Source organism: Rhinoderma darwinii, chromosome 4 (genome assembly GCF_050947455.1).
Source record: "Rhinoderma darwinii isolate aRhiDar2 chromosome 4, aRhiDar2.hap1, whole genome shotgun sequence".
NCBI classification, from domain to species: Eukaryota; Metazoa; Chordata; class Amphibia; order Anura; family Rhinodermatidae; genus Rhinoderma; species Rhinoderma darwinii.
Genome location: NC_134690.1, coordinates 53,335,768 through 53,362,653, shown reverse-complemented (window position 1 = coordinate 53,362,653; position 26,886 = coordinate 53,335,768). Strand labels below are relative to the sequence as shown.

Here is a 26,886-nt window from a genome sequence, read left to right as displayed (position 1 = left end):
CTGTTCACAATTTGGAACGGTCTATAAAACTACAGCTTCTGATTGATGTGATCTGATGCTTGGGTAAGGCATCATGGGACATGCATTTACCGGAGCTGCAGACATTAATTTCTATAATGAATATGGCACACAAAAACTGGGTTAGAGGTGGTGTGGAGAAAATTAACACTAATGTGGGATAGGTAAGGGGTGGTGGGAATGAGTTCATGTGAATGCTGGAGGTGGCCTATAGTCATTTCATTTACAGAAACACTTAAGGAGGCTCTGTGACCACATTATAAGTGCCCTATCTCCTACAGAATGTGATCGGTGATGTAATGTAGATAACGCCACTGTTTTTTATTTTGAAAAACGATAATTTTTGAGCAATGTGCTGTCATACACAGCGTGATCTCGCGAGATTACGCTGTGCTGTGATTAAGTCCCACACAAACTTTACTGAAGTGTCGGGAGTGTGAATAGACATCGCGTCCTGGCTGGAGGTGATGTCTATTCACTCTCAAGACACTTCAGTAAAGTTAATGTGGGTGTATGTGACAGCACACGTGATCTCGCGAGATCACGCTGTGTTGAGTACAAATGAACATGAATGGAGAGAAGTGCATGACGCTGATTGGTCAGCGTCATACACTTCTCTGTACAACGCCCACTTGGTCAAAAGTTAAAAACGCCCAGTTGTCTATTAAGAAACGAATTAGCATAAATCTAAAATTGCTCATAACTTGCTCAAAAATGATCGTTTTTCAAAATAAAAAACCACTGTTGTTATCTACATTACAGCGCCGATCAGATTATGTAGGAGATAGGGCACTTATAATTTGGTGACAGAGCCTCTATAAAACTTGTATTATCTCTTGTATTGACCATAATTTGCTTTTTATCATAGGTCGGAATGGACATTCCTGGTTTACAACTGAACAACCAAGACTATTACCCATATGTCTGCTTCAATATTGACCTGACCAGCTTAGACTTTGAGTCTTAGTGTTAGAAGTTACATAAAGTGACAGAACATACCAAAGTGAATTCTATAGTGACCATCGGTCCTTCAACACTGTGCTGATATTGCCGCCTAGCCTTTCCTCGAGACAACAGATGCCGTCTTAATCCGTATCGAAAAGGAAACTGCATGGAATGAGCCAGTAATGTGTGTGCTAAAACCAGAGCTACTGTCCCTGTGTCTTACGAGAAGACGTCACTCAGCAGTATGTAATATTTGTAAATGATATCATAGACCAATTCCCTGTGCCTGGTGGACAGTAACCACCTACAATAATAATAAAATATTATATATATGTAGAACCGAGCTGTGCTTTTATATGATGAAATGCATGTTACCCACTCACTATATACAACGCAAGGCTAAAAGTATGTGAACACCCCTTCTAGTTAATGGGTTCAGTCATTTCAGCCCCATCCATTGCTAACAGGTGCTTAAAATGGAGCATACAGCCATACAATTAACGCTGGCACAAGCTCAAACACCTAAAGTGCCAAGTGCTGAACATTATAACATGTAACTATTATACGTTCTTGGTAACTTAGGAGTGGGTGTTGCAACCAACTGCTTATGGAAGCCAATTACAAAACTGATAGTTACGAGAAAAGTTAAGCATCCGCTGGAATGGTGTAAAATATGCTTCATTTAGACTCCAGAGCAATGGAAGCGTTCTTGGAGAGATGGATCACGCTTTACCATCTGGTAGTCTGACCGATGAATATACATTTTGCTGGTGCCAGAATGCTGGCAACTGTAATGTAGTGTTCCCCTGTAGGACGTCCGAATGCCGTAACTTGCTTGCCCTTACAATATTTCTTCACAGATTCAATTACGCATGTCTCTCCAAAGTGAAAAGGATTAGCATACTCTCACCAGGCTATGGAGACTTGACAGAGGGAGAGTTTTATTCTTCCAATGACAGAAAAAGTTGTCCTATAAGGCTGGATTCACACGAGCATGCTCGGTCCGTAAAGGATGGAACGTATTTCGGCCGCAAGTCCCTGACCGAACACACTTCAGGGAGCCGGGCTCCTAGCATCATAGTTATGTACGACGCTAGGAGTCCCTGCCTCTCCGTGGAACTACTGTCCCGTACTGAAACATGATTACAGTACGGGACAGTTGTCCCGCAGCGAGGCAGGGACTCCTAGCGTCGTACATAACTATGATGCTAGGAGCCCGGCTCCCTGCACTGTGTTCGGTTCGGGACTTGCGACCGAAATACATTCCGTCCTTTACAGACCGAACGTGCTCGTGTGAATCCAGCGTAAGCGCTAATATGGCCGACAGAGGCTTGTTCATTGGTGGTAAACTTTGAGTTTCTATTGTCATCGAGGAGTGGAACAATGCACACACTCGTTTATAAGAGGCAGTGGACAGAACCGAACTTAAAAAAAAAAAAAAAAAAGTAGTCTACAAGCATAATATTAACTACTACTTTATGAATGCGTGACACTCCAAGTATCTCAGGTGTGACCCAATCAACCAAAACTGTAAATAATTAACCAATTGTAAAATATATAGATATATACACACACACACACACACACACACACAGTCCACCATTGAAATTGCAACACCAAGAAGGAAAAGTTTCGATATTGTGGAAATCACAGGATCGATAAACATATAAGGGCCTGTTCACATCGCCGTTCGCTTTCCGTTCCGGGGAGGTTTCCGTCGGGTGAATCCCGCAATGGAAAGTGAAAGCACAGCTTCCGTTTCAGTCACCATTGATATCAATGGTGACGGAAACATCGCTAATGGTTTCCGTTCGTCACCATTCCGGCAGGTTTCCGGTTTTCAGACGGAATCAATAGCGTAGTCGACTCCGCTATTGATTACGTTGGAAAATCGGAAACCTGCCGGAATGGTGACGAATGGAAACCATTAGCGATGTTTCCGTCACCATTGGGATCAATGGTGACTGAAACGGAAGCTGAGGTTTCACTTTCACTTTCCGTTGCGGGGTTCACCAGACAGAAACCTCAGACGGAACCCCGGAACGGAAATGAACGGTGATGTGAACAGGCCCTTAATGATATGAAAATGATAAAAAAATAAAATAAATGGAAACAAAATATTCCAAACATCTTGATTTATTCATCATCGAGTATGAGGGCCACACATAGAAATACACGCACTTACACGCCGTGGCATGCTATCAATGGGGTTATTAACCTCTTAAGGACACGACCAATTTGAGTTTTTACATTTTCGTTTTTTTTCCTCCCCGCCTTACAAAAGCCATAACTTTTTTATTTCTTAGTCGCCATACGAGGGCTTGTTTTTTGTGGGACAAGTTGTAGTTTTTCACGGTACCATTTATTGTACCGCATAATGTATTGGGAAGCTGGAAAAAAATATTTGTGCGGTGACCGACAAAAAAAAACCAGCCATTTTTTGGGGGGGGGTTTTGTTTTTACAGCATCCATCAGGCGGTAGAAACGACATTCACTTTATTCTAAAGGTTGATACGATTACGGTTTTCACCAATACCATTTTAGGGTACATGCGACTTTTTATTCCATTTTTTTGGAGAGCTAAGGTGACCAAAAAACAGCAATTTGCAGGTTTTGTATATACTTTATTTTTTACGCCTTTCAGCAAGCGGGTTAAACAACGCTATATTGTGATAGTTTTGACTTTTACAGAAGCGGTGATACCAGGTATGTTAACTTTTTAAATATTTTTTTTTTTGGAACATTATAAAAAAAACGGTTTCTTACTTTTATTAGTCCCCCTAAGTGATTTGAACCAGCGATCGTTGGATCGCTTGCATGATATACTGCAATACTAATGTATTGCAGTATATCGTGATACGGAGTCCCCTTTGGCGTACCTGATTCTAACAATTTAAATGCCGCAGTCGTGACTTAAGGTGTTAAACAGGCAGAATCAAAGTGATCTTTGATAACGCCCGTTGCAGTGAGGGGTCGTCTGTATAACACAGCCGTCACCCGCTGAATATGGAACCGTGAGCTCGCTCCAGACATCCCCTTAACGTCTGTCGCGTACCAGTACCTGACATGTCGTTAAGGGGTTAACAGTTGTCGGAGGAACGTTATGCCACACGGACTGCTGCACTTAGACACACAAATCCTCAAGTTTGGCTGCTGGCAGCTCCCTTTGCATTTGCGCCCAATGACATCTCAGATGTGCTGGATGGTAGACAAGTCTGAAGACGCTGCAGGCCACGGTAGCATGTTTAGGCCACTCAGGCTGCTCACAGTAGCACAGACTTGCGTTGTGCTGTTGAAAAACAGCTTTTGGTGAAATGTCCGTACCACAGCTTCAACTACCAAATCAATGCAACGCGGAGCTGTTAGTGTACCTGAAATGAAGACCAGAGTGGTCCAGCTACCGTACATTATGCCACCCTACACTAGAATTCCAGGAGTAGATAACCTGTGTGATGTTCCCTTGTGAAGGCCTCTTCATGGCGTTGCCCATGTGGTCTCCAGACCAATCTCCGGCTATCATTGCGTCAAAAGCAGGACTCATCACTGAAGATAGACCTCCATTGCCGTTTTGCTGTGCACTATGATAGCCTTGGAGAGCGGTGGCGTGTGGTCAATCTGTAGCTGGACGCCTGGCTCATAACTCAACTTCGTGCAAATTCCTTCTGATGGTTTGCCGCGACACTGGTTGCCCCCCTAAGCTTGGGATGCTACGTCTAATTTCACTTGCAGTACAGAATGGATCACTACTCGCCATCCGTACAGAGGTTCGCCTCCGCGCATCTCTTGCTGTCATCTCCATTTGTTGTTGTTCTCCCAACCTCCAGGACACGCAATGTTGAACAGTGCTGACATCTTGGTCTAGGGAGCAGCGATCTGCCGGAGTGATAAACCAAGGTCTCAGTTCAAATATTCTGTTCCTCTCAGATTGCGACAAGTGGCAATAACTGGTACATCAATAAACAGGAGACATCGCACAAACATCCCCCACCACTTGATCTGATTTTTGAGGTGTCATGGGACTAAAAAAAACTTTGCTTTCGATCTGGCTTTTATGTGCCACCCACATACCACAGATTGGAGCTAGATGCATGAAAATGTGATCATTTGCAGATATATATATATATATATATATATATATATATATATATATATATATAGCACTGTGGGTAATAAAGTACCCCTATTTTCGCACTTGACCTACAGAGTGCTGCCTATTTTTTGCTGTTCATATACGGGACGAGGGTCTGTTTCCCAGGGCCTGCACCCACAAGCCGCCAGTGCTGCTGGGTCATTATATATATATATATATATATTTAATGAAGTTACTTTTGCGGATAGTTACCCACAAATCAAACAATAAAACATTATATGTCAAAAAATATTTTATTCAGAAATTGAGTCAAGCTGATCAATTTGCCAATGAAAATACCCAAACCATGAAATACATTAAACAAAATAATATTTGCAGTGTCAGCCAAGAAGACCTCCATCCCTGGGACAATTTTTGACTGGCCGAAAACCCAAAAAGGCCATTACCGATAACTTCTTCAATATGCAAACATGCCCAACGAACGCCCAAAAAAAATAAAAAAAAGGAAATAAAAATTAAAAAACAAAAATCCATCAGATTCCAGCAAAATCTAAAGAGCAAACAATAGAACTCATCACTGTTACAACAATTCATAGAATTTTTTCAGTGTTCTCCCGGGAGGAACCGTCCATTGGTATAATTGAAATCCTTCTCTTCATGTGCACACGTGTCTTAGATTAAAAATAAACAAGTCATTGCCGCTACCACCCCAGCGTTCTGGATAAATGGATGTCCACCAGCTGAAAAGTTCCTCCAAGAAGAGGGATGTAACAATACAACAAGGAGGTAAGTGGGTCTTTTCTTTACAGTTCGTCTTTTTCAAAGTCATCAAGTTCTACATCGCTGAGATCAATGTCGTCCTCAACTGGCAGCTACAGAAGAAGCAGAAATTCAGTATGGATCTACTCAAGGACTGAAAAGAAACCCACAGTGGGCCACGTTCTATGACGGGACACTAAACGGTCAGTGCATTGTGTCACAATGCGGATGGTTTGCACAGATGCATAGCGGCCATACTGCAGGACTGCAACTCTGCTCCTATTCACTTGAGTAGGAGCAGAGCTAAAGTGATGCAGCTCGGTCGCTATTCTGGCCCGGAGCATCTGCTTCTGACATGGACATCCGGTGCTCGGAGGCAGCCAGAGCAGCTGATCGCTACAGGGTCCGGGTGTCGGAGCCCCACCGATCGGATACTGATGACCTATCCCATGGATAGGTCATCAGTTGTCCCTGCCCGGACAACCCCTTTAAAGACTTCTCCAAAATGACGAACGGATCTCTGCTCCATCTGTACGTCATTTGGGGAAATACAAAAAGGACCAGAGATTTGCTGACATGTTGAAAGGTCCAGGTGAAATGACCCCATCCTACTGAAGGATTAGACCACGTGCAGTTGGCCTATAGGGTCTGTAAGTATAGAGGACCATCTTGAGTGATCAGATAGAAAATGTTTTCCTCGCTCTGGTGCGGTCATGTCTTCATGGTTTATTATAGAGTGTTTGCTGCTGCAAATTCGCTGTTTATTTATCTGCTTTGTTATAGCTGTTGTCTTAAGAAGATAATCCCTGTTCATATGGACATCATGGAGAGGGGTCCAACACTCAGTACCACCCTCTATAAGCCATAACTAACAAAGAGGGGCTCTCAATAGCGAACTCAACCTGGCCATTTATTCCATGGTTGTCCATTTATTATGTATAATACTCCATCTCTCCAGCAGTTCCTGCAGCACGGGAAGTCTGAAGTGGATCTCTGGGGACTTCAAGAACCAGATAATCCCTTTAATAATTGAAGCTAAAATCACAAGCATTCTCTTACCTCTCCATCCTTGCCATCCCAAGCCTCAACGGTGTTAATCTTGGGGATATCACCACCACCAACTGGTGATGTGGAACCACGGCCAAATGACAGCTCTCTGCAATTACAAGGACAAAAAAAAAAAAAAGTACTTTGAGTAAAGCGTCTTCTGGAACACGGAGCTCACATTCCCTGAGAAAAATAAGCTTTGAATTGTGAAAAATGAATGGGATTCTGGAAAGTCATCACGATGCATATAGTGCGGAATACCCATAATAATGAGAATTAACCCTCACCGTAAGAACTCGTTGATTCCCTGCTCACTGAAAGAGCCCTTCAGTAGTGCAAACTTCATCTTCCGTGCATTGACCGCAGCCATGGCTGGGTAACCAAAGCCACCAATACCGAGAGCGGTCTCCAGATCCAGCTGTGTCCCGGCCTCTGTCCACAGCCACCTGTAACAAAGCATACAAGCTAATAAGCCCCCTCGCTTTAATTACTAAATCCTTACACTATGGCTGAGGTCTGCAAGCATGTTGGGAGTAGTAGTTTTATTACAGCTGCAGACCATTGCGCTATAGTCCACATTAATACCTAAGGATTGTTTTTTGTTTTGGCTTTTTCACATTCTGTCAATCATAACTTTTTGATTTTTAACGCTACGCAGCTAGTCGAGGCCTTGCTTTTTGTGGGAACGAGTCGTACATTTTTAGGCATCATCTTTCGGTTGCAAATACATTATATAAAAATCAATATTACCATTGTGTACCGCGCCAAGGGCAATTGTTAGGCCCAGGGCTGTCAATATTAAATTGTCCGCCCTGCCCCTTTTGTACGGGTTTACACGGCCAGGATTTCCAGATTCAGCCGCTCTCGCAGCTCCTGCTGGGCATTACCCACATGTACATCATATATTGCAGGAAAGAATTAAAGGGCATTTGCAGAAGTTACTGAAAATTAAATATTTAATGATAATTTCGATCTTTTAATAAAACCCTCAACTACAATAAAGCTTTATAGCTCTTGAAGACAAACCTACCCCCACATTTTCTTCTTGTACTTTTCAGCCATTTTGATCATGACATTCAAATAGGAATTCCTTCCAGCCGCACCTGCAAGAAACCCAGTGAATATAAGACGGTCGGTGCAGTCACAACATATAGGGCAAAAGAAAGTTAAAGCAAGACACCTGGATTAGCCAAACATTGTGCAGGATTATCAGAATTTATGGACCATCAGGGTACTAGATTAAAATAATTTTAAAGGACCGGACCCCTCTATAAACAAGGTGAGGAAAGTAGTACCTACAACCGCTCTATGTACTATCATGGCGTTACAAATAGGCTGCTACCAGGCTATATAGGCTGTGCCTCATGATTTACGCATTAGCCCTCCATGTTTTACACACTGCACCCAGACTTCATGTATCACTCACGTTCCTGACCCTTTTAGTACTGCCCCCTATATTTTACACATATTATTACTACTTGCACATTATACACTATTCATTTACTTTTTACTACATATCCCATGCACCACACGCCACTCCCCTCAAGGCTAGTGGGAGTGGCTATTATTATTTAAACGCACCTGTGCACTTTCCTTCAGCAGCGTTTTTGACCTGGCTGCGTCCTGTTGGGATTATACCTGCCCAATTTGTCAGTATGGCCATTTTTTGTGTTTTTAATCTTATTCTATGTCCCACTTTTTTCTGTGGTGTAACCGTATTATATACTGCATTGATCTTTAACTTCACCAATGCCTGATATACAGTTAAGAGGACCGGTCACCTCTCCTGACATGTCTGCATTAGTAAAGCATTGTATTCCCCATGAAATAACAATTCTGGAGCACATTTTCTTAGAACTCTGCATTGTGTAGTTCCTCTGTTATTCTTCCTACAAATGTATAAATAAATATTACCAGTTGTGTGTGCGTCACTACAGTCTGACACTGTCCAGACGATGTAGGGACACCCCCCCCTTTGACAACTGGATGTTACCATTCTCCTTGTCCATTTAGTCAAATTTCTAGGAGGAATAATAGAGGAATGATAATGCAGCGTTCTGATTTTATGGGAAATACATGTACTAACTAAAACAGACATGTCAGTAGAGATGACAGGTCCTCTTTAAGAAAATATATTATTACCTGTGTCAAGGATATGAGGCAGGACAGACACTATGCAGAGTTGGTGTTCCTCGCAGGTCTTCTTCACAACATCTTCATTCAGGATCTGTCAGTGATAGAATAAGAGAATCATTAACGGAGTCTGGAAATATGGGACTAGTTAAAAGGAGGTTAATAGAGTTGCAAACATTTCAATATGGTGTTCAACTATCGGTCACAGGAGGGGAGATGCATGTATGACATTACACACAGTGAAAGTAAAATGTTACAGAGGGGGGGGGGGGGGGGGCTGGACGACAAGCTAAATTCTGTTATTAATGGGGTCTGCCCATTACGACAACTTATCACCTGTCCGCAGAATAGGTGAAACATATCTGATTGGTGTGGGTCCGACCGCTGGTACCCCCACAGGTCATGAGAACCTTGCCGTTCCTGGGAGCCCCTAAGGAATGGAGCAGTAGTGCTTGACCACCGCACCAGTCATTTCTTTGGGGCTGCCGAGTGCGATCTACAGCAGCCCCATAGAAAGGAACGGAGCAGTGATCGAGAACGCGCACTACAGCTCCATTTCTACGGGGCTCCCAGGAACAGCACGGTAAGCCCACTCTCGTGTTTGGTGATATAGATCACGGATCCTGTGGATAGGTGATAAATACAGATTATGGGAAATCCCCTTTATAAAGGGAGCAGTCAGGTATTTTAGTAACTACCTGAAATCTCCATGAAAAAAAACCAAAACAATTCGAAGGCATCTTTCCTAAAACTCTGCGTTATGCCATTCCTCAATTTATACATTTCCTGGAGGAATAATAGACAACCGGGTGTTACCATTGGCCTTGTAAATAGGGTGTGTCCGTACAGTCTAGCACTGTCAGCTCTGATTGGAAAGCGTCCGTATGAAGGGACACAGCCTCTCTGACAAGGGGAATGGAAATACTCAGTTACCCAATTGATTCATTCATTACCAGGAGGAATAACAGAGGAACAGACCAACACAGAGTTCTAAGAAAAGAATGGTTACTCCAGAAATGTTATTTTATGGGGAATTCAAGTATTTACTAAACCAGGCATGTCGGGAGAGCCAACCGTCCTCTTTAAACGTGCAAGATCAGCTCGGACAATTTCAATAAAGCTGGAGGATAAGTGGCTCCTCTTATGTTAAGACCCCTCTGGTTAAAATGAGATTGGATCCTTATTTCTTAACAGAGAAGTCTACAAGGGTCCCCCAGGCCACAAGGACATTCGATTGTCGGCAAAACATGGCTTAAAACTACAAATACAGTTAAGAAAATGGAAAATACGGACCTCCAGGATCTCAGGGGGCGGCGCATTCTGAGAGAACAAGTCAAGAGCACGAGCCACAATATCAGCCTTTGTCCGCCCACCTTCATAGTCAACAGGGTCCTCTCCCTTCTGGAAGATTTTAATTGTGGGGAATCCTCTGATCTGGAAGAAACAGAATTATGGTTATGGATACTGCGGTGCCTGAAGAGGAACCACATGCGGTACTTCTGGAGGTTGCATCGACTTCACTACCATCACAGACAACCCCGAATATGAGAGAGTGGCCATGGTGGGTCTGGCTCCCAAGAATAGATGAGTAACCGCTGCCAACCTTCCCAGCGGATTTTGCAGGGGGAGGTTGGATTCGGTTGCTCATCTCCCCTGCAGCCGCTGCTACAAGACAAACACAGTATTGCATGCGGGCCGGATGAATGGCTGACTACGTAGTAGTAGCCACAAACAATTCACAAAGTTGCTCAGCTTCGTATGTAGATTGAAATGGTGGACTCAATGTCATTCAAAGCGGAGTTTCCCTAGGAGTGCGATCCTATTCGTGAAAGATTTAGGACTCTCAGTAGAAAGTTGCTCATACAGTCCATGAAACACAATCATGACTATGCAGCGGTCCACGTAGATAAAATAGTGGGTTAATAAAACCAAGGAACATACTAAATAGTAGGAGACCAGAGAGGGCCCAATAGTGGTCGCCACTACATTTACATGTGGATAATAGTCTGAACATTGGTAAATATAAAGCTTGCATTGGTCCCTGCACACAGAGAGATCATACCATTATCGGATGTTACAGTCCAGGGTTGGTGCCTTTTACCTGGCTAGCCATTTATTATTGCCTCATGCATTACATGAGGATTATATCAGGCATTACTCACCCCATAACGGCTGGATAGTCCTTGGTGCACAGTGGCATCCACTGCCCCCAGTTTAACTTTGCCTTTGGTTTGCTCAGCAATTTCAGAGGCTGCAGCGGCCCACTCCGGCTCCAAGCTGAAGATAGGTAAAATTAAAAAACCTCAGAAACGCATCAATTACTTCCATAAAGTACTTTTGACTTATTTCACATAACCCTCTTAATGATTACCTATACACTTTAACGGCAGGTGTAAACCTGGTGATCACATGACTAATGGGACCGTTACACAGAAAGATCTGCTCCGTCTTATTAGATCGCTCTGGGCAACAAGTCCAGTTTTTCTGCTACAGTTTTGATAAATGAGGCCCACCCACTATACCTGGTCACGATCCCGCCAGTATAAAGCTGATAAACACGATATATACCAGAAGCTCTAGCGTACACTTACTTCTTACAGTGTCCGCACCATGGAGCGAAAAACTCAACAAGCCAAACATCATCACCATTCAATACTTGTTTGTCAAAATTGTCATCGGTCAGTTCAATGACTTCCTTTTTGCCTCCATAGGTCTTCTGCTAAACGATACAGGAGAAAGTAAAAAGGGATATTAATAATGTGAAAAAATAAAAATGGAGGACAGCTGTAGGAGACTATGGTCAGACAAGCAGACATATTTAAGAGTATTTGGTGATGTTTTAATTTGCTATGTGATTAAAAAATAATCCTAAAATCTTGCAGTTTTCACTTTGGCCACTGAGCCTCACAATAGGCTGACCCTTCCTGCTCTGTAAGGATCACATCTCAGCAGTCATCTCATTATCATCACAGATCGGATTACAGTGACAGGTAACACCATACATAACATAGGATCCACCATAAACAATAGGTGATTGACACAGCTCCCCTCCTCCCCCTCCCTGACCTCTGCACAGTTCACAGAGCAGGTCTAGAAAACTCTCCCCACATAGAAGTCCAAGGGTTCTCTCCTGTTCACAAGTTCCAATGTCCATGTGGCTGCTGTAAAGCAGATCTCTTAATGCTGTTAATAGAGCAAAGTAGCTGCCCAAGCAGGATAGCTGCCTCCCCCTAGTCAACAATGGCATTGACTAGGGGGAGGCATGCCTCCAGGAGTGAGTTCCTAACCCTCCCATAGAGAGCCCCACGGGTGCCCATATGAATGTGAAAAAGTAGGGAAGACCAGATTACAGAGCACTATGTCAATCATTAACCCCATATGGCTTTTCAAAATCATGGCAAGCAAGAGAGGTGGGACTTGATTTGCATATTCTAGTAGCTAGGTGTGGCAAAAATTATCGTAGGATTAGAAGTGGACCATAGATAAGCTTACAAAACCCATATATCCAAACACAAAAATCAAAACACATAAAAGTTATAAGATTACGTCACTTTATTGACTTGCATAGTGAAAATACAGTAAATGAGTGACATCTGCTTAAACAATCATACATTTTATTTTCTGCTAATTTTTTTCTATTTAATCTGTTTTTATAAAAATATACAAATGTCTATCACAAATTTCTAGAAAGAAAAAAAAATATACATTATTCTCCCTACCCTCTGTTACATGGTGTACAGGCACTTTAACTGATTAGAAGCTGCACAGTCCTGCATATTCCAGCCATGGGAGTCGCATTGGGTATTATAGATATGTCCCGACACCATCCCATTTTCTCCTACGTGGGGGTGAAGTTGGGTTACAGGATGTGTACCAGTTCACGGATGACACAGGACACATGCACTCTCTCAGTGCATTATTAGTCTCGGTGTTTACATCCCTCACGTCATTGAGGGAAGGCTGGTCAAAAACCGGTCTATTCGCTGAGCTGGACGAGCCCCCTTTCCAACGGGGCGGGACATATCACCAATGCGGCATCCCTGATAGGCTGTAGCAGACGGCGATTCCGGAAGGGTGTGGGGACTCCAACTTTATAAGATGATGGCGGCTGACATTGATATCCACGCTATAAACGATTCCGGTTTAATACATTGGATACTTCTAGAATCTACAACACTGACTCTGCAAGCCCTTGATGATTTACGTCAGAGACATAATCTAGTAAAGAAACGCGTAGGGCTAGTAGTAGGTAGATAACTAAATAGCGCCGTCTGACTGCATTTGTGCTATACCCCCTGACCTCCTTAATTTAGGTGCTAGGAGCTTGGAAACAGAGTGGAATAGGAAGCACATCCACTGTATCAATAAATAAAATACAAAAATATAAAACCAAAATTGAGGAATTTCTGGTTTCAGACAGGCAGCAATTGAAACTTGTTGATCTACCTCACTACATTTATGGTGTCACTGTAAAGTGCGCAGGCACTAGTAATAAGGACACATTGTTGTCATAATCTGTTCATGCCAAGATGACAAATGAATGAACCATGGCTAGATGGTAGTAATAATTTAATATCCTTTGGGATATGAAATACAGTGAATTTTAGTCCTGTCTCGAACCACAACAATCTGATTTGGCAACAGAATATATTCCTTTTATTTTAATATTATACGGAGTTCAGTATTAATCTTTGGCATAGACTTTGATCACTGGTGAGGCCTCGGTATCATCTTGTTGTCTGGTGAGGCCAAAGTAGAAAAAAAACAAAAACTGTTTGAGACACCCGGCTCTACACCATCTTTCTCCATCTCTTCAGTAGATCTCGATGTCCTCCACTCCACAACTAGGCAAAAAAGTCTGTACATTAAGAAATTGCTGCCTCTAGACAAAATTAAAGATTTCAGAATAACGGAATAGAACTTAATAAAAAAGGGTAATACACATCCGCCGTATACTATATGCAATGTAACAGGACCCCGAGACCTATGCACATCCTCGCAACTTGACCTGGGACCGGGGACCTTCTTCCAGAGCGGCTTCTGGCTTCATAGGTGGAGCTTCCCTGCCCGGTTCTCTACCAGGCCCCTATGTAATTTATTGGCTGGGACCATAAAAATTAGTAGAGCAAGGGGGAGAATATATAAAAAGCTTGACGACTGTTAAGTAAAAAATGATGGCGTAAGTTATGGCACAAATCTACAACTGTAGGGCATGGCTAGCCAAAGATAAAATAAATTAAAAACGTGCACCTCTTGATAAATTGTACATTTCCAGCCAACCTAGATCATCTCAAGACGCGTTTGAAACACCAGTCTTAATAAATTCACCCCTAAAATCTTTGGGCACCGAGACTAAAAAAGTCATGTTGTTTGTTTGACAGTTGCCGGCTGGAGGGAATCATTTGGAGTAGATCTGCCGACATAGGATAATACAAAGAGTTGCATCCTTTAGATGACTGGTCTTTCACTACTGTAGATGGTCTTCTATACATATAATACTGTAGGTTGTCTTTTAGACTGCTCAATATTCATTTTAAATAGTTCAACAGTATGTTGAACAAGTCCATGAAATAGCTGGATCGCTCCATTTTACCAAAACTACAATTGAAGCTTTTATTTTGCATAGACCAGTTGCATTCGGGTAACCATCTGATCAGGATCTCCTTCTGACCTGTCCAAGCAATTTTATAATGGTGCACTGAACCAAAGTCTGCAGAAGAGGACAACCAGGTAACGTACTGCTTGAAGGAAACCCATGTTCCAAGGTTTTTCATCCCAAATGCGAATAGGTTCAGCAAGCAGCAGCGTCCCGTCACCGGAGCAGTAAGTGACATATCAATTTTAAAGCCACATGATTAAGGCCAAACCTAACAGCCAAAAAGCCATTTCAGTGCAGGTGGTCCAATCCATAAATGAACTGCCGCCTCAAAAAAAATAAAAATGGAGGTGCAGGGGAGTACTCTCTATGCATTGTTCTGGTTCAGCAAATCCACCCAAGTCTGACTTTATGGGGGTAATCTTCTTGCAAAACAGTGTAGGAGGAGGATAGCGCCCCCCACCATCCTGCTGAATCTAGCTTTTCCTCCTGTTAACCTTCACACCAACTCAACGTTGAAAAGTAGATTTTATCTTTTAAGATCAAGGTGGTCTTCCCCGGTTAAAGACTATTGAGGGATTGTGCATTGAACTGGGTTTTGAACACGTAGACTCTTGAAGTGGACAATTGTGTAATCACACCAGTGTGGGCAGAAATGCAAGATATCAAAAGGCCAAGGTAGGAAGTCTGAAAGGGGAACTAGTGGGGTCCAGGCTCAGAACATGGGGGGGGGGGGGGGGTTTGGGTTGGGTGTAGTATCCAAACGGTCAAAATAATTACTTATTAACATCACTCATGTGGTGGACCATTATGTTCCTCTAGACGGCTCCCTTCCTTCAATCGAGTGGATTCGTCACAGGTGTAATAACTTCATCCATTAAAATGTTATTTCTTTTATACGACCAGTTGTGCCAAATTGGGTCAAACAGTGATTTCTGCCTTTTAACGCCAAGACACCTTCAGAATGACTAGGGTTTAGACTTAGTCTTGAATGGAGTGCCATTACATTAATGCTTTATCTACTTTTCTGGTGGATTGCATTTTTTTGGGCACATGCTCCCTATGATGATTGAAAGCTGATGTGTGCATGGGGAGATTGTGTTGCACTAAGATAAATTCTTCAAGGTTAACCACCACCAAAATCGGTCACTTACATAGCGATGTATGTTGTGGATGTATATTCTGCCCTTCAGTTCATTTTGAAGTTGCACTAAAGCTTAATTTCATCTTTAGCATCAAGAGCTGAACTTCCTGGACTTGAACTCTGGACTCTCCAATCTTGCTTTGCAGTCTTGACATCCCTGCTTTGACCCAGCCAGGTGTTTGCTGCTCTTAGTGATTAGTTATGGATCGCATCTACTATGTGGCCAATCACCTTATTTGCTGCCCTATTTACCAGCAACTTTGTACTTCCTGTGCCGGATTATTCTTATTCCAGCTTCCCTCTGCTTAAACACTATTGCTCACATTTGTACCAAACTCGGCATACGGCTGACCAAGGTTGATCTCTTGCTCTTGTGTACCAAACTCTTCATACATCTGACCACGGATGATCGCTTTCTTCGTTGTACTCCACCTGCAGCTTAGCCGTCATTTGGGGACCCTGACTTAGGAATCCCCTTGCAGCAATGACCACACCCACTTGCAGGAGTTCAGGGTGAAGAAGACCAGGGGATTCCTTAGACACTACACCCCAGGTTAGCCTACATCAACCCAATTACAGATATTTCTCATTCCAGCTTGCTCCGTTACAACTCATTGAAGTGCAGCAAAATCTGCATTACTACTAACTATTATTGTAAACAACTGTGTTGATGCTTCACCTATTGGATTTCAGACCAGAGAACCTGTATCTTTACAGATCACCACTAGATGACAAGTGGAGTCCTGACACAGCGCTATGTAATCGCGGGTACTAAATAACAGAACTCATTGTTTAAGAGCAGAACTGTAATGCAATTTATAATTTAAAAGGACAACGCTGTGGAAGTACAGAAATCATTCAAGAATAGGGCGATTGTAGTCAGAGGGACTATTAGAAGGTTACAAAATTTTTAGATCATAAGAACATTAGTATGAAAAGAACTCAGCTCTCCACTCGCTACAAACTCTCAAAGAAGAGATCATAAAACAGAGGAACATGTTATATGTATCCTCACATAAGAGCGGTAGTCAACTAAAGCAGAATGTTGTCAACCTCTTCAAGTAATTCTGAGAACTAAATTTATAGAACACAGATCAGAGTGCTCTAGATTTTAAGACGATCCCGATCAGTTAACAGAAATTTAGATTAGCGGCCATACGTCAGCCCTTATTCTTCATTATCGAGCTGGCAGGAAGGAGGACGCGGTTTCTTGTAGTCGCGTTGTGGAGTACGCTGCTGTTTACGCTGCTGTTGCTTACACGGCTGTTGCTGCTGCTGCTGTTGTTTACTCGGCTGTTGCGGCTGCTGTTGTTGACCCTGTGGACTCAGTTGCCGCTGCTTCGGTTGTTGAGGACAATGCTGCATGATGCACAACAATAACCCCATCATAGAGAAGTGGACAAATCAAGTAGCAGCCTACAATATGAACTATGCGGAGGTCATCACAGTTTGTCATATTGGGAGTGACCTTCTCATTAAAAACTGTGTGGTCACAAGATGTTGATACCTACAGGACTCCACTTGAGGCTTTTTTTTTTGTTTTTGCCCAAAGAGGATTGAATTTTCACCTTGAAAAGTTTATCCTACTTCCCTCTCCAAGGATCCAGTTCTATTTTTGACAAAATATTTGGGAGGAAAATATAAAATTGCAAATATATGGCCACCAAGAATAGTCTACAGGGGATTTATCAAAGTGTAAGGCAAACGTGAAGTAGTTGCCCATAGCAACCAATCGGATTCCACCACTCATTTTTCAGAGGCCGTATGGAAAATGAAAGCAGTGACTGGACTGTTTGCCACGGACAACCCTGTTTTTCCTTTGCATCTGCTTTGATAAACATCCGTCTGCTTTTTTCGCCCCACACATTATTTATATGTTATACTGAGGACATTTGAGAAATTCTACAAAGCTGAACATCCACCTCTCCTTATTACATCCAAAAGTGTGAGAAATATTTAAATATTTCTTATACATGTGTCCCAGGAGATCAGCCATTTTCCCCATCCTTTGCATAATCCTCAGATCAGACCAGTCTCTCACTGCAAGGCAACTGGCTGCAGCAGGAGCCCTCCCTCACTGCTCTGTCTGCAATAGAATTAGCACCTATAATATACTTATTCCCAAAGGGTAACGACAAGACATAATTCAAAATACAGAAAGCCTGTATCTGTCTCACATACACATACCATGTGACAAATTAATCTTAGACATGTATTTAGTCCAAAAATATTTATTTTATTATTTCATAAATATGGATACCCCCAGAACGCACATAAATATGCATTCAAATTTTTAAGTATGTTTTCATGAGAAACGGAGATCAGAAAATTACCACCATAGCCATATAAGTATAATGATGTATGGTATACAGCAGGTAAGGCAGAAATTCACAGAGAGAGCATATAATATGCCTCTAAACAGATTCCCTCTAGCACAATCCAACTTCAATACAGTCTATAAGGTAATATTTCAAGTATAGCACTAACACATTTTAGTGGTTAACATAAATTAGTCTCCATTACCTGTGGCTGCCATGATGGCTATCAGTGATCTCAGAGAGGAACAACTTGACACGCGTTTCGCACGCTGACGGAATCTGCTTAGAGGCATATTATATACGCTCTGTGAATTTCTGCCTTACCTGCTGTATACCATACATCATTATACTTATATGGCTATGGTGGTAATTTTCTGCTGATCTCAGTTTCTTTTTTAGGTTTTAATATTTGTATGTATATTTATGTGGGTTCTGGGGGTATCCATATTTGTGGAATAATAAAATAAATATTTTTGGACTAAATACATGTCTAAGATTTATTTGTCCCACGGTATGTGTATGTGAGACAAATATAGGTTTTATGTCTGCAATAGAAGACCATGTACTCCACATAGGGATGCAACTATTTAGGCCTCCAGTAGGCAGCAATTTTTTTCGTTTGTTCATCATTACATACCAAGAACCATAAAACTTTTTTTATTTTTCCATATACGTAGCCGTACGAGACAAGTTGTATTTTTAATGGTACCATTTTGGGGTAAATCTAACTAATAGATTACGGGATGAATACCATTTCAACTTACTTCTATCTGTCGTCTCATTTACACCGATACGAGATATGTACAGTTCTTTATATTTTAATACTTTTGCACAATAAAACTATCATAGAAAAAAAAAAAAAAAAAAATCATTTGCGTCGCCACATTACAAATCAGAACTTCTTTTTTTCCGTCGTCATAGCTTTAGGAGTGCTGGCTATTTACAGGACGATTTATGCTTCGATTGTTCCATAATGGGGTACATACAACTCACTGATTGTCTTTTATACATTTTGGGGAGGGGGGGGGGGGGGTCAATGTAAAAAAACAAACAAAAAACATTGCACTTTCACCATTGTTTTGGGGCTATTATATTTTTGGATTTTTGAGTCGTTTAACGTGCAGTATAGATAAACATTTTAACTTTATTTAGTGTTTAATGGGAAAGCTTTTTTTTTAATCTCACTGTGATACTTGCCTGCAATCCTTTGATAACTTCAAAAATACACTGCAATACTTCTTCATTGCAGTGTATCATTGCCTGTTTGTGAAATACTGACAAGCATCCTATTAGGTTAGTAGGCACATACACTTGGCAGTTTGTTAGGTCGTCATGGCAGACAGGGGCCTATCAGCATCTGCAATCCTAGCCGTTACAGCAGGAGGTCAGCTTTAATGTTAACGCCGGCACCCGCTGGTGATGGCGCAGGCACATGACGTTTGTGTTGTTACTATCTATACTATTACATCACGGGGGTGGGAAGGGGTTAACCAACTCCTAGATAAAAATGTAAAAGGACCAGAAGCATTTAACATCCATGTTCCGTGCAAAATTCTTACAAGACGGTTTCAGAATCTCGTACAGACAAACACTGGTGCTGTCCGTCTCGTGTTTACATTTATTTTTTCGGTTCAATGTTCCTAAACTTCAGAATGGAAGTTCACATCCTAATTTAGTCAGGACTTGAGGGCAGAAACGGTTAACTAGCGGGATGAAGTTTTAACTTAATAAAAATATAAAACTACCATCATGACAATGGAGGAAGGTAGACCCTGCATCAATCCAAAACAGAGACTAAGAATACACTAAGAATTAGATAAGAATACACATTATAAAAGCGGACATGGACCCCACCAATTTCTAGAAAGAAGGGATTGTCGCTCCTAATAAATTCTTCCATGGCCAGCGCCACTGTGACTCAAAACGGGGCCGAGTTGCAGTTTGGAACCTCATAGTATATACACCATATCTACACTATTTTCAAAATCTATTTGCTGTCAGTGAATGGAAATTCTTTACACCCAGGAGATGAAAAATCTGAACAGACCCAAGACTAAAACACCAGTCAAGGTTTGCAACAATCATATCCAGTATAAGGATCACTCTGCGTGCTGAATACATCAGCAGTGCACATCCCAAAGGCTTTGTTCACATCTGGTTTTCCGTTGTTCCGCTCGGTCAAGGGAGCAGAAAGAAAAAACTGGAAGCGCCAGATCCGTTGCATGACGGACAACAGCAGCGCCAGACGGAATACATTGACTTCAGTAGAGCCTCTGATGCAGATGTGAGCAGAGCCTCAAGCCGTGTACACGTCACAGATTTTGTTGCCGACCTGCCGCAAATCTTTTCCCTTTCAATTGCAAAGAATAAAATCCACAATGTATGAAGTCAGCTTTAACTGTTCTGCCAGTTTGCTGCAGTGTATCAGCGTAGGTAATATGTACCAGCTCTCAAGGAGGAGGTCAGGACAGATTGCAGAATTGTTGATTATACTTCATTTATATAACAACACCAGAGAAGTTTAAAGTGAGAATACAAGGAGAAAAACTGCATGACCAAACACCTTTTCTGCATGCAAGTGTACAAAGTCCCAGACTCATGTGGGCGCATGGATACCGACCTGTTTTCCGGAATCATGGCCACCTCCTCTGCCACTGAGCCGATCCTTCACTAGAGACTTCAGGGCATTTAATGCACCATCCACAATGGCTTCACTTGTTCTTCCTCCTGTAAAAGAACATAATAATATACAGTCAAATGATGGAAACAAGTGGATCCTTGACCAAATCAAGCCGACAGCCACTGACCAGAATTAAAGGGGTAATCCTTAGGATAGGCCCTCAATATTATATCAGTGGGGGTCCCAGAGTCCAGAAGGTTTGGCTGAAAACGTAGGCACGTACCTTGATAATCCTCTGGCTTGTTCTTGTTCGCTCCAAATACCTTGATTGTCGGGAACCCTCGTATCTCATACTGACCGGCCAGAGTCTTGTGCTGATCGCAATCGATCGCTCCGATCTTCACTATTCCCTAAAAATCAACATAAGCAGACATGAGCTACATCCTAGGCTGCTCATCTACAGCGCTTCTTTATATACGGTCCCGCTGATGCATTTATAACAGTGATCAATAGTGGACTTGTTCCATCCATACCAAACTTACAATACAGGAGAGGAGAGAAATATAGAATAAAACCCATCATCAACACATAAAATACTTCAGCATAACCAGTCAGGTGGGATCATGGGATGTTTCGTTAGAAATAAATGAGATTTCTGTATTTCAGAAACGCAAACCTGGACAGTGACAGCAAGTTCAGCAGAAACAGGAGCTCCAGTACTGCGCATTTAAAGAGATTATCCTTATGAAGATTCTCTATTTTACCATAAGACATATCCTTGGCCGCACACAGGCATTTACCTTCAAAGCAGTTGCAGCTTTTTTCCAGTCAGGGGTCAGTCTCTGACAATGGCCGCACCTTTAAAAAAATTAACAAAAAGAAAAAAAGAAAAAAAAAAAACACACCACAATAGGTCATCATTTGAGATAATGTTATTTTCTCAGATTTTCTTTAAAGGGGCTTTCGACGTTCTGACAACCAGATAGGTCATCAATATATGATCGGTGCGGGTCTGACACCCGGACCCCGCACCGATCAACCTATCCGGCTGCCTTCGGGCACTGGATGTTTTAAATGGTACGCAGTAGTTGGAGCGGCTATTGCGGACGACCTATCCAGTGGATAGGTCTAGTTGTCAGAACGTGGAAAACCCCCTTTAACTCCTCAACGCCGAAGGACGGATATATCCGTCCTCAGCAGCTGCTAGTTCGCGCAGGAGGACGGATATATCCGTCCTGTGATCGCGCGGGTACTGAGACTGTACCCACGCGATCAGCGGCAGGAGCACGGCTGTTATACACAGCCTGGCTCCTGCTGCAACTGCCGGAATCGAAGCGCACGCCGATTACGGCAGTTTAACCCATTAAATGCCACTCAATAGTGACAGCGGCATTTAATGTGTTTGACAGAGGGAGGGAGCTCCCTCTGTCACCCGATCGGCGCCCCCGCAAACAAATCGCGGGTCGCCGTCGGGTTTCCATGACAGCCGGGGGTCTAACAAAGACCCCCAGGTCTGTCTCCAGCATCTGCCTGTTAGGCGATGCCAGAGGCATGACCTAATAGGTTGCCTGTCAGTTTTACACTGACAGGCAATAATGCTTCGGTATACTAAGTATACCAAAGCATTATATATGCGATCGGCACATCACATAGTGAAGTGTCCTGATGGGACTTAAAAAAAAAAATGTCAATCAGTTAAATAAAGTTTGTGAAAAATAAAAATATTACAGTCAAAGTCAAATAAAACTACTTTTTTGGCCCAAAAAGTGGTTTTATTTAGTAAAACTCAAAACAAATAACGCATACACATATATGGCATCCCCGCGATTGTAACATCTTGACCAATAAAATGAACACATTAAACCGCCGGATGAACGGCGTCCAAAGAAAAACGCAAAAAACAAAAAATTCTCTCTTTTCTCCCATTCCCCCCATAAAAAATAAAATAAAAGTTAATCTATAAGTCCTATGTACCCCAAAATAGTACTAATGAAAACTACACCTCGGCCCGCAAAAATAAAGCCCACGTACGGCCATCGACGGAAAAATAAAAACGTTACGGCTCTTGGAATGCGGCGATGCAAAAACAAGTAATTTTTTTCTAAAAGGCTTTTTATTGTGCAAACGTAGGAAAAACATATAAAACCTTTACATATTTGGTATCCCTGTAATCGTGCCGACCGATAGAATAAAGTTAACATGTTATTTACGCTGCATAGTAAAAGGCGTAAATTTATAATGTGAAAATCAATGCTGGAATAGCTGCTTATTTTCAATTCTCTCCTAAAATAAAGTTAATAAAAGTTAATCAATATGTTATAAGCATCTAAAAATGGCACAATTACAAAATACAACTCGTCCCGCAAAAAATAAGCCCTTATACGGCTATGTCGACGGAATAAAAAAAAAGTTACGACTCTTGGAATGCGACCGTGAAAAAACAAAAAATAATCCTTGGTCATTAACGTGCAAAATGGCCCGGTCATTAAGGGGTTAAATGGAAAGATTAGAAAAAAACAAAACCAGAATCCGCACCACATTTGTACATGGGCTGTGTCTGGTATTGCAGGTCAGCCACTTGATCAGGTGAATGTAACGAAGCTCCAATACCAGACACAGCCAATGGATCAGTCTGCAGGAGAACTAGTGCCATAATATTCATGTTCTGCCAAACACGGTCTCCTTTGACTATGTTGTAAAGGGAATTTAAGTTTTAGGGGGCCAGTCACAGGAACAATTGATTAGACAGTGAAGTCTTCAACTCTATGACTCGATCTCCTGTGAGTAAAGACTTAGCTCTGCCGATTTGGTGCTCAGGACTTTAACCGCACTTTAAAACAGAAAGGACTGATAGCTGGGTCCTTTTTTTAAAGGGGTTGTCCAGTTTGAACCCATTATACGGATAATAGAGGGTGGTCCTTTGTTCCGGATCCACATCTCTTGACCAGAGTGGAGAGCAGTTTAATCTCTCGCTCTGGAGGACATGTCCTGCACTACACAGACAATGCATTGATTTGAATGAGCACAGTGTAATGCTTAATCTCACCTGTGGTGGCGCTGCAGGGAAATTGAACATTTACTTCCCCACAGATTGCAGCCAGGATCCAGGAACCAATTTGACTTTAACCAGTTCAGGACCGGGCTATTTTGCGCCTTCAGGACCAGACACCGTTTAGCCATTTTTAGCACGTGTTAGTTAAATGGCTATAACTTTTTTATTTGTTGGGCTAACGACGTGATTTTTGCAACATTTTTTCCGTAGACAACGCAGGTTTCTTTTTTTATCGTTTTTATACACATCCTTTTTGCTATTTTAGAATTTTTAGGCTTAAAGTTTGAAAATAATAGTAAAAAAAAAAGCTTTACTTTTCAGCTATTTTATTTTTGGTAATAACATAGTTTTACCCTAAAATAGACCTTTTATTTGTGATTGTCTGCCGTTAATTTTAATATATTACATGTCTAGATTAGGGTAATTGGGTCAGCGCTAGCGTTACAATGATTGGCGGGGGGGACGGGACGGTTTTTTTTGGGGTGGGTATTTTATGTGTATTTATTATTATTATTTTTGCACTTTACTTAACTTTTTTATTAGTATGTTCTGTCCCTCAAAAGGTCAAAAAAGACCTTTGGGGAACTATATATATATATATATATATATATATATATATATATATATATATACATACACATACTCTCTCTTTTACGCCATGTTTTTCCACTGTAACTGGAGCTGCACAGCAGCCCCAGTTACAGGGGAAATCAGCCCTCTCATAGTGACGATTGTCACTAATAGGGCTGTGCTGGGTCTAGTAAGACCCAACAGCAGTCTGTCAGTAACGGCACCCGGCGATCATGTGACCAGTCAAATGAACACCGGGAGGAATAGAGACAGCGGTGCGGCCGCTGCCTCTATTCCTATACACAGCATTCATTGAGCAATGTGTACAAGTGATCGTAGAAGACAGAAGCAGTGAAAGCTGCCCGATCGCTCGGGCAGCAAGTTAAAACCCACGCCGTAAAAATACAGCCAGCAGTCGGGAACCAGTTAAGGGTCTATTCACACTTAGAAGTTAAATTGCGTTTATGCCACGATTTTGATAAAATTACGGCACAAAATGTGATTTTAATGCACTGTGTGAATAACCCCCAAGTGGCCCAGGTACAAGACCTAAACAGCAAGAGCACAGGACAAAAAAAACAACAAAAAAACCCCCCAAAAACTTAGGTGCCAGGTGCAAATTGGCTACCTAGGATTTGTCCAAAAGCCTTACAAGATGTCATTCATTGCAGGTAAAGTCCGGAGAGCCAAGTCTCTGAATCCCAAGCTTTACCTGCAATGGGAGCAGGAATATATCTTATTGCTCTACAACAGACACTACAGAACTACAACTCCCAGCATTATCCTATACAGAAAATCACAATACTACATCATACTCACCAGGGAGCATAGAACTCCACTAGCCATAGACTGTCACTCTGAACAACTTCTTTTTGGAAATTGGAGGATGTTAACGTTACCACATCATCGCCGGCAGAGTACATACACCGCGCCGCGACAAACAGCGAGCAGATCACTGCGCCTGGAAGGAGATTATATCAGGTTAATACAACGCTTCAAGAAGGGCTAAATATAAATGCACAATATATAGCGTATATATCCGGGACCGTGACAAGGACATCAGCAGCATGGGTTGCATCACATAGAAGGGTCACATCGAAAAACAAACACGGCCAGGAGTAGCATTCGATGGTAGTCGTCTTTTTTTTTTGCAGCAGTAGATATAAACAGGAATAAATAAAGTTTTACATATGCAAATAAGAACAAAATGCAAAGCAAAGTCACCTTCAAAGACTTCTCCCCCGTACGTTAGAGTTTACCATTGTAATTATTAATTCATCAGTCGTCCCATTGAATAATTTATCCAGCACCAGTGGGCGACTACTCTGGATCTCCATGACATGCAGTATAATTTAGCTGGGAAGTCACCAGCCTGGCTTTCGCCTGGGTACATGGCGTTGGTCAGTGGATTAGAACAAAAGTTGGTTTCGGTTGCTACAAGACTCGTAGGACACGGCGGTCTGATAACTACATTTTAAAGTCTGTATTACAACCGCATAACCCCACCCCCACCGGTTCTACAGAACAGGACTTAGATCCCCGTAAGATTTTACAGCAGGGGTCAGACACATTCAGCACGCCAGCTTTTGAGGTACTACAACTCCCAGAATTCCCTGACAGACAAAGGCTTTATTATTCCAGTTAAAGGCTGTTAGGGCATGCTGGGAATTGTAGTGCTGAATGTTACCGACTGAAATGGGGAACCTGTCATGTGTGAATAAGGGGGACAGGGATACAAGATCTTACCCCTGGCACCAGTACCCCGAGTCATGGGCATACTTGGCTGTTGCTGGTCGCATTGGTTTCACTAAGAGGATCTAAAGCCAGCTCTATAAGTACCACCCTAAGGAGATAGATCTTCCCTCAGGAGAAGGGTCGTCATGTGACCACTGGAGGAGCCTGGAGACAGCAGAGAAGATGTCACTATACTTATGACCAGGGTGAATAGTAGAGTACCAATATACTAATATCTACCTATCATACATATGTATATAATATGCAGGACAACGGTATAAGACGTAACCTATCGATACGAGAAAACCGATGGACCAAACGCCGCGCTCTTACCTAGCAGAATCCTCGCCATGCTCTCGCCGGTTCCCGGTCTCTCACCTCAGCAGTCGGTGTCTGGAGTATTTGCCTGACTTCGCCTTAGCAGTACGGCGTTCCACTCTCACCTTCCGCCGTGTCCGCCGCTCATTGGTGGCTCTTAGGATTCCATCATTAATATAGCCAATCAGCGGCGGCCGGGTAGCGCAGCCGCCTCAGCCTCTCCCACAGCCTTCCTCTGTCAGGGCGAGCTGGGGGAATCTGATTGGCTGGAGCCGGGTCGATGGGAGAGGGGCGGGGTTTGTAGTGTTCTAGAACGGAACGTGACGTCACCGCGGGAGAGAACGCTGAGAACTTTAGATGTGTGGAAGTTCTTTGCAGTCTCCTTTGTGTCTTGTTATCCTGCCCTTTACTCTTATCCCGGCTCCTCCAAGACCTGTTATTAGTCCCTTATCATTCTTATCTTATTTGGGGTTTGCATGTTGGCAAGGGGTGTTTTACTGTAAAGAAACATGGCATGAATAAATACATGAGGGCGATAACAT

At 42.4% G+C, this 26,886-nt stretch overlaps 2 protein-coding genes across 4 annotated transcripts in view; one reads left to right on the top strand and one right to left on the bottom strand.

The window, feature by feature from the left end:
* The window catches only part of ATP6V1C2 (ATPase H+ transporting V1 subunit C2), a 47,807-nt gene extending 46,563 nt beyond the window's left edge, over positions 1 to 1,244 (top strand). For both annotated transcript variants that reach the window (XM_075863885.1, XM_075863884.1), the window contains one exon: positions 887 to 1,244. In XM_075863885.1, the coding sequence (XP_075720000.1) occupies positions 887 to 985 (99 nt within the window). In that variant the 3' untranslated portion in view covers positions 986 to 1,244. The remainder of the gene's footprint in view (positions 1 to 886) is intronic.
* A 4,083-nt stretch (positions 1,245 to 5,327) lies between these two features.
* PDIA6 (protein disulfide isomerase family A member 6) lies at positions 5,328 to 26,555 on the bottom strand. 2 transcript variants are annotated; one of them, XM_075861106.1, is made up of 13 exons: positions 26,360 to 26,555; positions 25,112 to 25,253; positions 21,471 to 21,528; positions 20,954 to 21,080; positions 20,671 to 20,777; positions 11,584 to 11,708; positions 11,155 to 11,269; positions 10,286 to 10,426; positions 9,002 to 9,086; positions 7,890 to 7,962; positions 7,147 to 7,305; positions 6,872 to 6,968; positions 5,328 to 5,925 (listed from the first exon to the last, which is right to left on the bottom strand). In XM_075861106.1, exons 1-13 carry the CDS (start codon positions 26,376 to 26,378, stop codon positions 5,857 to 5,859), a joined length of 1,317 nt encoding a protein of 438 aa, XP_075717221.1. In that variant the 5' UTR covers positions 26,379 to 26,555; the 3' UTR covers positions 5,328 to 5,856. The 2 variants fall into 2 exon arrangements, with proteins under 2 accessions (XP_075717221.1, XP_075717220.1); XM_075861105.1 differs by having other exon boundaries at positions 11,584 to 11,711; positions 26,360 to 26,554.
* Positions 26,556 to 26,886: the final 331 nt, after the last annotated feature.